General features: G+C 41.1%; 1 protein-coding gene across 1 annotated transcript in view; it reads left to right on the plus strand.

Moving 5' to 3' along the window:
• TENM4 (teneurin transmembrane protein 4) overlaps positions 1 to 14,337 on the plus strand; it is a 321,343-nt gene that overhangs the window by 252,763 nt on the left and 54,243 nt on the right. Inside the window, exons 18-20 of the mRNA XM_026034516.1 lie at positions 2,114 to 2,381; positions 3,740 to 3,883; positions 5,131 to 5,380. Coding sequence (XP_025890301.1) covers positions 2,114 to 2,381; positions 3,740 to 3,883; positions 5,131 to 5,380 — 662 coding nt within the window. The remainder of the gene's footprint in view (positions 1 to 2,113; positions 2,382 to 3,739; positions 3,884 to 5,130; positions 5,381 to 14,337) is intronic.

Below are 14,337 nucleotides of genomic sequence, written 5' to 3' on the forward strand. Positions count from 1 at the left end.
CAGCATAAGAATTTATATCTGGGCTAAGTAGTAATTAGCAAAGAGAAATTAGGGCACATTTCAGCTGTGGCTACTCTTGGTCTGCTCAGAGGATTAATGATTATTTTCCCCCTCTCCCTCCATCAGGGTCCTGCTGGATTRTAGTTCCCCCATCAATGCCCTATTTTGTTGCTGGTTCAGGACTGCCTGCAACCTACAAATGCATTTCGGATGATCTGAATTACCATTTGAACCAGCTCTTCCATCAGGCACCTTTAAACGCAATCCCTTGTGCTGCTCCATGTCTTGGTGCTGCTGGGCTGACCCGTTTGCTGAAGTGGTAGACAAGCAGAGACGGATCGTGACAGAAAGAAATAATTATTTTTGACAGGGATTTGAGCCAGACATTGCAAATAGGACCTCAGTGACAATTATTTCTGGCTTTTTTTCCTAAAGGGTTACATATGAAGACAGATTCGATACAAGGGACCACCTTTTCTACAGCTTGGCTCAGCTGGTCGCTGGCTGAGCCTGGCCCCAGCCCAGCTTGTTGCTAAGCTCATAAAATATATTTTAAAATTCCTGGGTTTTCCCAGTTCTGTCATTTTTCAGCCTCCTAAGCACTGAGATATGTAAATTGAAAAGGCTGCATTAGAGAAAGTAAATATTTATGAGCACAGGGGAACAGCTCTTTAACTTCTGGATGTGTCCGTTTGTCAAGTGCTGCAGTGCTCAGCTGTTGTAAGATATCACTTGAAAAAGTGTTAGGCCTTGGATAATAGCTTAGAACAGTTCTTTTCAGGGGCTTGATTACAAGATTTGTCGTTATTTATAAGGCTAACCAGAAAGTCTCCAAGAGATGAGCAACTTGTCATGCCCAGGGAAGTTTAATGCTCCCACGTAGATGGAACTGAGCTTCGGAGCTGCAGTAATAGCTTGGAGTAAATCGGGATTGCTGTGATCCCTTCCTGATGGGTTGCTCCTGATGGAGGGACCATCTTTGTCACATCTCCTGACCCCCTGTACCTTCAAGCCTCCATGCCTTCAATATTGTAGAGGTTGGTTATTGCTGGGGAAGTATCTTCCAGAGCTCATTTAGGAGCTGGGACGCCAAAATATTTCAGAAGTTCTTTCACAAGGAAGAACGGTGCTAGTTATGACCTTTTGACACATCCCATTAGCGCACCAAGTTTTCAGGCGGCCTGCTATGCTTCTACCTTCATCTTTCAAACTTTACCAAATATTGCCTGTTTGTGCTGAAAGTGCCCGCGTGGGTCGTTTTCTACAAATAAGCTTTTCTGGAAAGTGACAACTAAAATAAAATAGTTTTTCCCACCACCGYCACCACCCTCAGAAATAAAGAAAATAAATGACTAATGCCCTYGTTATCAGCATTTTGCATGGGAGTATCAATATGGTGCTGGGAATATTGCATATTCTTCCAGAAAATTTCCGTTTGTTTCTCCAGCTGAAAAAGGGAGATTCTAAAATCAGGATTYCTTTTTTTCTTTCTAAAATGTAAAATTTTAGAAAGAGAATTAGCTGCAAATCCGATCTGTACTGAGTCCTCTTTAAACTAACAGTTTGTCAGAGGAGGGTCAGAGGAAGAAGGTGGGAAAGGCACTAGTGACATGGGAGGATGGCAGGTTGCAGTCAGATGGGGAGCATCAGTGAAAATGTTAACCAAGTAAGGCTTGATATTTTACTGGAAAAAAAAATCCACAAGGCAAAGATCAACAGCTATAAAAACATGCCCAGATAAAACACTGAGAGAAAATAGAAGCTGTAGTGAAGGGCTGGAGTCATCTCAGGCACTGAGGTCCTTTCACCATGGGTCTGGACAGTCTCCTCTGCAGTGAGTCTCGCTGTCTACACTTACCTAAACTTGATACTTTACTCTCCTGTTTTCTCATGGAATGGAGGTAGACGAAGAGGGGCACATTCCTCGCCCTCCACAACTAAGCCAATAAATTGCGTATATGATTTCATAACTGCTGCCTACTAAATGTGGCTTTTTTTAGACACGTCTGCCAGAGCTTTTATAAAGACGTAGTTGTCTGATTAATTACAACTTCACTGCCATTTCCTGTCTGCTCAGTGCTGATTTAACACCTCCTGGATTGCTTTTCCACAGGCTCTACAGGAGGAGATTAACATTTCCGGTAGTAAAATAAAAGTGAGTTACCTGAGCAGCCGCACGGCTGGCTACAAATCAGTCCTGAGGATCAGCATGACCCACCCCACAATTCCCTTCAACCTCATGAAAGTCCATCTCATGGTGGCTGTCGAGGGACGCCTCTTCAGGAAGTGGTTTGCAGCTGCTCCGGACCTGTCCTATTACTTCATTTGGGATAAGACAGATGTCTACAGCCAGAAGGTGTATGGACTCTCAGAAGCCTTTGGTGAGTGACCCTGGGGCTGGTGTCAGTCCTCAGAAGCAGTTAAGTGACAAAGCACAAACTTGGCTTTAGATCAATGCTGTCCAACTGCTGACACGTAATTTGGATGGTGCTGTTCCAGTGCTGTCACCTTGGGGGTGGATGGGCATGGCTGTTCAGAAAGGACACATTGACTAGCAAACAAATGCTTCTCCAGCACATACGTCCTGAATTGCTACCATCATATGCATCCATAAGGAATGAGTTGGAACTAGAGGCATTTTTCTGTCTTTCACCTAAGAGTTCTCAGCACTACTTGGAAAGGCATTCTAGGACTGGGGACAACCTCCACCTCTCCTTGTGTCTCATTTGCAGAATTACCCTGATTTTAAGGTTTACCCTTTGCTGCATTTTCTGCAGACCTAACATGCTCCAAGCACCTTTGAGGACATCAGTTTTCAGGCTTCCAATGATTCTCTCCTCTTGAAAATATCAAGCCTTCACTTCCTAAATTACATATTCCTCTGATATTGCCTGATCCTGCAAAGGACTATGTTTGATGAGAGATTCTGAGTTCGCTCTGTGCTCAGCACTTTTCATGAGACACTGGGATACTTGTAATATCAGACCTCTATTTTTATCTGGCCGAAAAATGAGCTGTATAATTGCTTTTCATTTGTGCAGAACTTACAATTCCTGCTGTTTAAGCTGTTAGTGCTGAAAAGATCAGATAGGGCAGAAGAAGAGCAGAGTCTTCTGAGAAAATCATAATGGAGTCATTATTCTCCTTCTACTGACATAATTTTACTCTTAAGTAACTCCARTATGTTCAGCAGAGTTACACTTGATTGACATCAGACAATATGGCAAGCCAAACTATATTTTTTTCTGTTTGCCCTTTTGACATTAACACTTGTCACAGTTTGACTCTGACGTAGGACTGTGATGGACTTAGTGTCCTTTGCTTTATTTGTATAAGTCTTAGCCTTCCCACTGAGGCCATGATTTTTAGCAAATTCCTGTTATGCAATCTTAGAATAGAGCTAATACATGAGAGCAAAACGCTACCCTTTGTAAGACCAGCAGTGGTTCATCATCTTGGAATACCCATTGTTTTAAAATAGGTCTTTAAATCAGTGCCTTTTAAATATTTAGCACATCAGGCCAAAATCTACAACTGTGATGACCTTTTTTAATACAGAGTGGCCTTTAAAGAGGAAAATATTAAGACTCTGCATTATTATGATGACATTTTAGATTAAATTGGCAGTTGCCTGCAGAAGTGCCCTTACCCCCTGTCAGCTAAAACTCTGGCTTATCTGCAGAAAGTACATTTTTGGATTACTAATATGGGATATATTTTGTTTTTCTTTTGCTCCTAGTTTCTGTGGGTTACGAATATGAATCTTGTCCTGACTTGATCCTATGGGAGAAGAGGACGGCTGTGCTCCAGGGCTATGAAATCGATGCTTCCAAACTTGGAGGATGGTCTCTGGACAAACATCATGCCCTGAACATACAAAGTGGTAGGTTGACTGTAATTCAGGGTTGCAAGGTCCTATTGTTCTTCATCATTTATAATTCAAAAGAAAGAAACCTGACCAACACATGCACTCTCATGCACTTATTACCTACGAATTATTTATAGTAACCTATGGTTAGCAGCAATGTGGTCTGTATAAATCCAAAACAATCTGGCCATGATGAAGTTATTGGATGCCCATGAGACATATTGGTATCTGTAGCTTTGTACTGTCTTCAAAGAATGAGATTAACAGGGAAAATATTCTTAGGCTTGTTTCTGTCCCCAGAACAGGGGAGTGTGTTCAGATGGGACCTACCTCTGACTGTAAATCCTCCCAGACAGATCCTTCAATATGCAAGGATATTTCTTTTGATGACAGTGTTAAACTTTCATTGGAACCATAGTTCTTTGGATAACTTCTCCAGTCAGGTTTTCACCATCTCAAGTGAAACCTAATTACTAGTCTTCAAAAGAGTGTTTGCCCTCAGTACTTATCCTTCCACTTCTATGCCCAGATCAGATCTTCCTGTGAAATGGCTATGTCTAGGTTTGCTTGCTCGTGATGATTTCCCCACTGCAAAAATGAAAGWTTTCGTGAGTCACAAGGGAAATTTGAGGCAGCAAAATCTGAAAGGGAGCTCAGTACTGTAGACAGAAGTCTTGGAAGCTGCTCAAACATGTTCAAAAGATGGAAGTATTGACTCCTTTGAATGATGGCAGTGGTGTGGGAGCAAACATCAAATTCAGTCGGTGCCTCTGATGAAAACTCTACACTTGGGCATTATAGGGGTTGTAAGTGGAGCTCCGCCAAATCTTGCAGATTAAACATCTCTCTAGACAATGCACCGTGGTTTTCCTGTGTCTTATCTTTTCATGAGTGATAGGATTTTTTGGAACTTGATAGCSTCCTGCGGAGTAAGGAGGGATGGTAAAGGCAAGTGAAAATATGTGAAACACTGTAAAGTGTATTTATTTCATTCAAAAGCATAGACAGTATTGATCTCTCCACATCTTTTTAAGCTCTAAGTAATGTGATGGCRCTTTAAAAAATGCTTAAAAATGCTGACCTCAAATAGCCCTGACCCCTTCAAACGAAAATATCATTAAACATAGGACTCATAAAAGAGGATAAAGCTTGCATGTGGTTGGTTCCCCATCAGCATCAAGCATTGCCATTTTGTGCTTTCTTTGAGTCTCAATTTCCCCGTCTTTGTTTTAATTTCCGTATTGATTTTTTTCATCCTCTAGGCATCTTGCATAAAGGAAATGGGGAAAACCAGTTTATTTCTCAGCAACCGCCTGTAATTGGAAGCATTATGGGCAACGGTCGCAGACGTAGTATTTCCTGTCCAAGCTGCAATGGTCTTGCAGATGGTAACAAACTCCTGGCTCCTGTTGCCCTAACATGTGGGTCTGATGGAAGCCTTTATGTTGGAGATTTCAACTACATCCGAAGGATCTTTCCCTCTGGCAATGTCACCAACATCTTGGAGCTAAGGTACACTGTGCTGCATGTGGCTAGCTATAGTTATGCTCTTTAGTTCTGTATAAAATTATAGGTTCCTATAAGCAAAATGAGCAAAACTCATAAAAAGCAACAGTAGAATAGGGGGGGGAAAAAAAGGCTGTTGGGGTTCACCTCTTCTGCAACTCTGCTTACTTGGATTTACACCAGAGTCTTGGCCTAGCAAGCTTATCCAAATCAAATCATATACCAAAAAAAAAAAAAAAAAAGAACCTGTTGCATTTCTATGCTGCTAAATCAAACTGTGTTAATGTTTTCCCCTCACTCTTGTTAGAGACCAAGGGGATTTCTTAAAATTAATGGTCAGCCTCCAAAATAACCTAAGCTTGGAAGGACACAGAACTGATGGTGGCATATAGAGGTTAATTAGGAGAGAGGATCATTCATACTTAGGACCCTATGATCACCAAGGGAGTCATGGATTCTGTACTTTTCTGGTTGTTTTGTTGGGTACAAACACATTTATTGCTATCAGGAGAAACAGAAAGACTTGTCAAGGAACATGCATTAAAAACAAGAAAGGGGAGGGAATATGATGTATTTGCTGTAAGTTCTTAGAAAGTGAAGTAGATTGTGATTGAACTGAAGTTTTATATTAACCTCATTGGTGATGTTTTCCCCATATTGTACAATAGGGGAATTTGTACAAGTCGACTTGCCCACTTCAAACTGACAGGGCCTGATTCTGGACTCTCTATATGGCCAAAATTATGAGAGTAGAGCTAAACCAGGTTTCTCTCCTTGAAGAACCTAAACTAAAGCCTTAGTAGTCAACATGAGGTTAACTTGTGAGGAAGGTTCATTTTTACTATTGAAGATTTGACCAGAATGTGAGCATCTCCCAGGAGGTAGGAATCTCCTGCTTATATTCAAATTTAGCGTCATGTTTGCTGTCTTTGGGGACAAAGGTAAGAACCCATTTCTGCAAGGACTGCCATGTGGAAGTACCTGTTACGGTTCCCTACAGCAGCAAGGTCACACACAGCAATGTCTTGTGTTGCCATGTGTTCCACAAGGCCATGTTTGACACTGAAATAGCAAACCTTCAGCAGAATGAGTTCTTGTAGTCCATTTAGTCCCTTAATTAGAAGAAAACTGCAGTCATTAGGGTTGCAGGATCTTTCTGAAGACCTCATTTGGCATGCAAAATACTAACCTTKCTTGTAGACATGATGTACAAGCAAAACAAACCAGAGAACTACCACAAAGTTCCTTCCCAGGAAGACAAGGAGACACTGAATCAGGAGGCTCCCACTACTATGTTTACAGTCACATCCCAGAGGGCTGRGTTCTGTTTTGAGTAAATAAGCAAGAACTCAGTCCCTGCTATTCCATCATGTTATACACAAAAAATATAATATCTCTCATATTTATAAGGTTGGAAAATGGGGTAAATCTTCTTCCCTGAAGCATATTAAAGAACATAACACTCGTCTAGTGCCAAAAAGTTGTTTTAATGACCAAAGGTGAGATTTCCAGAGGAGCCTATGTGATTTGGGGCCCAAATCCCAATGCAACAGAGTGGGATTAAGAGCTCATTCCCAGAAGCATAATTTTGAAAATCTGATCCCTGGTTTATTGTCAGTGGAAATTCCAGACCCTACAGAGCTTTTGCAGAATATTTCCTGATTGGAAAAAAGAAAATTGAAAGCTTTGAAAGAGCGGTCTTGCTGGGTTTGTGTAGAGCCACAAAGTTAAACTTATTCCAGCATCAAATCTGCTGGAACCACTGCTGCTTCATCTGTGGAAACACTTAGGTTACTGGATCTAATAAACATTTCTTCACTCTGGTGTGCTATAAAGTAAGTGAGTTCAGATGCAGGCTGACTGAAAAGCAGTGGGAGGAAAGCCATTGCTTTTGGACTGAAGGGATTTTGTTTGTGCCTTCTCAGATCAGCATCTCCTTGGAGATTAACACTTGGGTTTTGTTGTTTTTTTGTTAAAGTGCAGTGTTTTGTTGCAGAGGGGCAAGGCAAATGTAYTGTGGGTCGCAGTTAACTGCAGCCACCTTATGTAACTTATGTAGATCCATAAAAAATGACCAGCTCTGCGTGGTTTCAGTCCTCTGGTCATGAGGTTAAGGCAATGAATTGCCACCCGTTAAATGTGCAACTGCTAAGTTACCTTTTAAAATCTCAAGGTATTGCTTTGACTGATATAGTGGGAAAAAAAAAAAAAGGGCTATAAAGTTGCTGTATCTACATATATTAGCTCCATACTTCTCTTTATGATAAAGTCTGCCTGTCTCTTGAATAACTCCAAGCAGGTGAGAGCGCACTTCCTTTGTGATACGCAACAGTACATGAGAGCTCACTGACAAGTAATATCCAATATAAAATACATCAGTGTCATTTCTGCTGTCTTTATTTTTTATTGCAATGTATGATACAGTTACTGTCAAGTTTTCAATCTGCTAATAATACTTCGAACAGAGCTGCTAACACTTCATTCTTTCTTCTATTCCCTGCTTTCCTGTCTTCTGTCAGAAATAAAGATTTCAGACATAGGTAAGCCAATCAGTGGAGAATTCTTATGCTGCTCCCTGTCTTGTTGCATGTTATTACACAGTGAGCCACAAGTGCCATTTCCAGATGATTCAATAGCAAATGAAGCTGGCGTGATTAAAACTGATGTAGGCGCCCAGTCATCAGAAATGGAAGCCATTAATCAGAAAGCAAGATCACACAGACTTCTGCATGATCTGTAGACAGAGAGAACTAGACATAGACATCAGAAGCAAGGTAACAAGAGGAAGTGGGTGGAAGGAAAAGTAGGTGGGAATTAACCAAGAAAGTAACCCCAGGGTACAAGCCACTTGAATACAGCTTTGACGGAAAAATAATTCTCTTCTTTGTCTTCCTTTTGCATTTGGGGATTTTAGCAGGCATAATGAAGGGCCAAATGTACCCCAGTAGCACCTACCAAACTATCTGACAGTTTGAGTTCTTCATAGAAAGCTTTCAGTTTATTTGAAAGCACGTCAGGCTCAAATGTGGGCTAGTGTAACACAGAACCTTAGCCAGGAAACACAATAAAATAAAAAAAAAGAGAGAAAGAGTAATGACAAGCAAAGAACATGAAAGAGAGATTCTTAAATCTGAGCTTGGTCACTAAGAATTTTTATCACTTGGGTTCACTGGAGTTGCAGTGGGATGGATGCAATCACTTGCATTCAGGAAGATACTGACCTACTGTTACCATCTGCWTTTGCAAGGACTCCTCTATCTCTTGCAAGCTTCCCATTCCTCTCCTTGCTAGATTAAATTGCTTGCTAAATTAGGAGCTTAGATTGTGGAGTCAGAGTTTTGTTTTGAGGATGTTTGCATTTGGGATTTTTTTTCCTATGTGCTTTTTATTTATTGTTCCTTTGGCTTTGTAGAGACTATGCAAGAGCAGAAATGTTTATTATATCTGCATGCCTCAATATGCAACAGAATAGAAACTGTTTTGTTTCTTAGTGCCAAAACATTAATGGAGGGCTGAGCTTCTCCTGTACAATGGACTGGCACAAAACTTGTATTAGTGGGGGCAGGATGTATACAAGACACTTTAATTGGGCTGGATTCCTTGTCTCTTCTTTCACATCATGTGATAGCACTAGGAAAACTCTTTTCCCTTTGGAAAGCCATGTTGTATGCTCTAAAAAAGAAAGTCCCTGAAATTCACCTGCTGTGATGGTGGAARGCAGCAGCTGAATAGTTATCAGAAGAAGAGGTTTTATATATGAAGCCCATAACTGAGCCAGGAAATATGGACTGGTCACAAATACTGCAGATGCCACCAGATGCCGCCATACCAAGCAGGCAGACTTAAGAAATTTCCTAAAAACTATGAAGTAAAAGAAAGCCAGGGCATGCTTCCTTCAATGTAATGCCAAGGGCACCATTAAGGGAGAAGGTGAGGAGCTCTAGATCAAACATTCCCACCTGTAACTAGCTTAAGGACCTCAYCCATATGAGTTAGCAGATGCTCTTTATCATTTACCAAAATACTTTCTTGTTAGGAAATCTTTTTATTCCCAATCCGCAAAGAAATGGGAACATGTAGTCTTAGCTAAAGCTCTGGTAACTGCACTTAGAGCTCCAGCAGGTCCTAAACTTGAGCCCAATGACAGACATGTTAGATGCAAGGGGTGAGATGCACAGGAATGAATCTCATCGTTTTGGAAAGGTTGCAGCCTGTATGCAAAAGCTTCTTAATTCTTGTAGGAGGATTTATTCCCTTCCTAAGCAGCCTTCTAGGTTTGGAGCTTATTTCTACAGCACAACAGAGGTAGCCAAGGTTCAATTCTCTGTAACAGCTGAAATGGCTGTGTGCCAACATGGGGGTGTCAGCTAAGCCAGAAAGCACCACCAAATTGTGATGCTTCCCAATTTTACGCCCATCCATCATTCGGTAATATCGCTTTTTCCAAGCATGACAATAATAATTTGCCGTTGATTAGCATTATCTTTTCTCTGCAGGAAAATGGAGGGCAGTGAGGCATTTCTGTCATGAAGATGTGCAAAAAAATGGCCATTCTGAAATGTATTCCTCCCTTTTTGTTTCCATTTGTATCTCAGCAAAATAAAACTACAATTAGTGGCAAAAACAGATGTGTGAGGGAACTGCCCTATGATCAGATCAAAAGTCCTTTGCAATCTATGGGCTGGCTTACAGCATTGTTACTAAGTTTTATTACTCAGCCTGTCACACTAGAAGAGCTCTGGGCATCGCGCGCAAACTGAAAACACTAAAAGGCCAAGTGTAAATTCATCTCGCTGCACTGTGTGGCCTCCTTATGTACTAATCTATTGAGTGTCACCCAGGGAAAAAAAAAGACCAGTACCTTAAACAAGCTATAATAAAAATCCTGTGTTTGTGAGCTGCAGGGTGCTTAGCATGGAGCCATGGAAACACATCCCCACGGAACAAAAAACCCTCAGCTTCRGGAATTCACTAGTTCTTTAGTCAGCAGCAAACGCATGTGGCCAGCAAGGCTCGGAGAGCACAGAGCTGCTAGCACTTTGCTAGCTGCTAGCAAAGTTTTAAGTGAAACTTTGGAAGCAATGAAGTACCAGAGTTTTATTCAGGTTAGCTATATCTACTAAATAAGTTTGGTGCTGTGGCTGCTCCTGTCCATTGATTACAGTGGTAACCGAAGCCAAGCAGCCCTTTGGAATAGATGGTCTGAATCCTTCATTGCTTTCTGGAAATCACAAGCCCCAGTATCTGATGTCAGACATCTGTAAAATACATGTCTAATCAGTACCAATTTCTCAACTCTTTGTGTCATCAGTAGGCACTTCTGGAGTGTCACTCCTTTCTTCCTGGACAAGTTCAATGGATTCTGCCCTAAGTACAAAATAATGTTACAATTAACAGGAGCTGTGACAGTGACAGAGCCCTGGAACAGGCTGCCCGGAGAGGCTGTGGAGTCTCCTTCTCCAGAGATCTTCAAAACCTGCCTGGATGCAGCCCTGTGCCACATGCTCTGGGTGACCCTGTGTGTRCAGGGATGTTGGACTAGATGACCTCTAAAGGTCCCTTCCAACCTTAAGGATTTTATTATTCCATGATTCTAGGAGCTGTCCTTAATAAGAAGTGGTAGATACCCTTGCTCTCGAAAACTAGGTGCCATTCAACTTTTAAGATAAATGTTGAAAACAGGTCAGATGAATCATACCTAAAAAGTTGCTATTTCTCTCCTTTCACTATAAAGGGAGTCGAGGTAGCCAGTTCCCACGTAGGAATCTGCCTTGCAGATACCTAAAGCTCAGTGAAATGAATACCATAGGCTTTGAACAGCAGCCAGAGAGAAGGTARTCTGCTGTGCTGACGTTACAGGGTAATGTGCCAAAACCAAGGACAATCTCCTTCCAACCCTTATCACTTAGGGCCTGGCTCCCCGCTCTGCAGCAGGAGGTTTCTTCCTCMATCTCTGCTAAAACATGGGCTCTAAGCCTAAGGAAACAGTAGTGGCCTGGCCTTTTGTTTTAGACTGTGCGTCTATTATAGAACTACAGAAACAGTGCAGATGAGTGCTACATATCTGGCTATTCCCTCATTTTTCTTATTTTTTTTTAGMACTTTCCTTTCTCTTGCTTGKATATAAGGAATCAGGCAAAGCATAAGCAGTTGAAAACAGAGTCTGAATCCCTTAGCATGTCTGCAGTGCACCCCAAAGGGTGCTGGCACTATCTTGTCCAAATAATTCAAATGGGAAAAAAAAGAAATAGGACAAGAAAAATGTATGGGTTGCTTATACGCAACCCCAGCCAACTAAATCGCTGTGAATCTGAAAGTTACCTTTGTTTTCCCAGCACAGAGCTGTAACACAAGCGATCTAAGAATGCTGTATCACTTGCATTTCACTTTGTTGTGTGGTATTTCTGCTTACAGAACTGTCCTCACTTCCCAGTGGCTCCATGGATGGTGGAGTTGTTAGTGCCCACACAAGCTGTGTGTTCTTGGCTGGAGATGAGCCTTCCCCAGCCCAGCAACTTTGCTTTGTTGCTGCAGGGGATTAAAATATCAATGCAGCACCCAGTGCTKCTTCTAAAAAGACTTAATAGGAAAGATCTGAATGGGAAATCAGCTCTTCACCCTTAGCTTTACACCCTTTGTCCATTTTACAGTGGCAACAGTCTCAATATGGGGATAAATATTTCTAAGACTACAAATACTGTAACCGATTAAGTCTTCTGAATAGTACAAAATCCTGTCTTTTATTTTGCTCCCTTATCTTACAGAGAGATGAGAGAGGATGAAAGAAAGAAAAAAAAAAGAAAGGAAAAAAAAACCAATCTGCTTTGCCCCAGGCAGATTTATTTGCAGCTGTTGTTTAGTTCAGTCCAATTTTCTACTTGGATTTGCCTATTGATTGCTACTCTAAATAAAAAGCAAAGCCTCAGTGTTCAAGGCTTCARTGCCCATATATTATCATAGATGAAGGGAAGTAGTTTGGAAACTTGTGGAACTAATGTGTTTATTTAGCATCCTTCATCCTGAAAGATCTCAAAGTGTCAAAAATTTCTCTGTTGCATCTTCCCCACATGGTGGTGAAAACTGTTGACTGAAGACAATGGGGTGAATTCCAGCTTGGTCATTCTTAAATGCTTATCTTTTACTATCTCTGCTCCAAAGCATTCCAGCTCCAGTGCTCAATCCCATAAGCTGTCCAGAGGAGCCTTCCTTCTGACAGAAGTCCAATGCATGGATCAGCAYGAAGGAGGCTGTGATAGGCCAGGAAAATAAGAAGTCTAGACAGCACAAGCGAACCAGGGCTTCCTATTGCTGACCCAGAGCCTTGCAGCTGCAAAGCAGTTTGTGTTGGGCCTGCCTATACCATTAATAGCCTCAGATTTAGAAGGGCAATTAAATGTCTAAGGAGCCTTTCATCAGGTGACATCCAAAATAGTTTTTAGGCGACTCTTGATTATTATCATCCAATGGATAGTTTAATTAACATAAATTTCTACCTCCACCTTTTCCGAGGTACATTTGCTGGTAAATATATCTGCACATCTATGGTATCAAGCTGCACAAAGGATTAAATTCTAGCCTGTCAGAGCTTATCTTTTAATTTTAAATGCGTAATGATTGTAAACTCTGATTTCAACCCTATATTTCTGAGGAAAACAGGATCTCATTAGTAAAGCTCACCCTGAGTTACCAGCAGCTACTCCGAACGCAATCTTTAAAAAGCCGATTTTTATTTAGACAGTTGCATTTTGGTGGGAAGTGCAGTTCAGCTGTTTTGTCGGATAAATGTCTCACTTTTCCATGGTTCTCTGCTTAGCGGTTAAAAGGAACATGCATTTGTTTATGCATCCATTCTACACAGGAGTTCTCATTAAGGAATCATTAAGAACTCTCCCTTTCACAGAAGTTGTGGTCAGTCGTTAAGATCACCATAGTGAGGCTATGAAATGGAAAAATAAACTCTAATGATAGTGCTGCGATGGGGAAACAGGAACGTCAAGTTCATCCACCAATTTTTTCCCATCTTTGAGAACATTATTTGCCTTTGCCCATCTGCAAATGGCCAACTGTGAGGCTCGGTGCAAGGTGTCTGTGCTTTCCAGGCGAAGATATTAAAGAATTGTGAAGTATCCTTAAAAACGTTCTCCTTCTTGTCCACCTCCTGTGCAAAACGGAGATTATGAACAGCTCCAAAGCTGACTGACATTGAGCTGAGCTTTGYTAAGACAGTCAGCTGCAAATGTGAGGCCCCCATCAAAAATGGATGACGGATTCCCATAGGGAACTTTTTCCACCAGGGTTGAACCCACTTGCTTAGTGTGAGTGACATGCAGGTAAATGAAATAATACCCTACCAGCTCACTGTCATTGCATAGGAATACAGATGGAGACTGAACTGTCAGGCTGGAGCTGTCTTGAAGGTCAGAGCATTTTATTTAGGAAGAATCTCTGTCATTTGTGGAGATGAAGTCTGTTCAGACTTTAATAAGATAAATCACAAGGGATATTTGCAAATAAATGAGAATGAGAAAGGCTTCCTTTTTTTTTTTTTTTCCTTCCTAAAGTATTAAGTAATTTGAATGAAGAATCAGTCTGTGGCTTTTTAAAACAGAGAATAATTCAGTATTTTTACGAGTCTGAAGAAGGGTTAATTTTCCTAACATAAAGGTTGGAAGAGAGAGTAAATTTTGTTTTATGAAGGACAGAGTCAACCATGATAGACACTCGGGTTTCTAGCCAGCTTCTCCTGGAATAATTCCACTAAATGCAAAATTGTGAACTACGGCCTATCCATTTGGCATGATTCCTAGGGAGCTGATAAGTTTGGACATTTTGGAGGGTTGTGGAGAAAAGCCGAGAATATTTCATATTTATTCTAATAATAATAATACTTAGCCTTTCTTAGAAGGTGGGAGAACTGTGTTCATGCATTACAGTTCAGGCACTACAGTTTTAAACTGCTGGTT

Source organism: Nothoprocta perdicaria, unplaced genomic scaffold (genome assembly GCF_003342845.1).
Source record: "Nothoprocta perdicaria isolate Ctin4 unplaced genomic scaffold, notPer1 scaffold_146, whole genome shotgun sequence".
Lineage (NCBI taxonomy): Eukaryota > Metazoa > Chordata > Aves > Tinamiformes > Tinamidae > Nothoprocta > Nothoprocta perdicaria.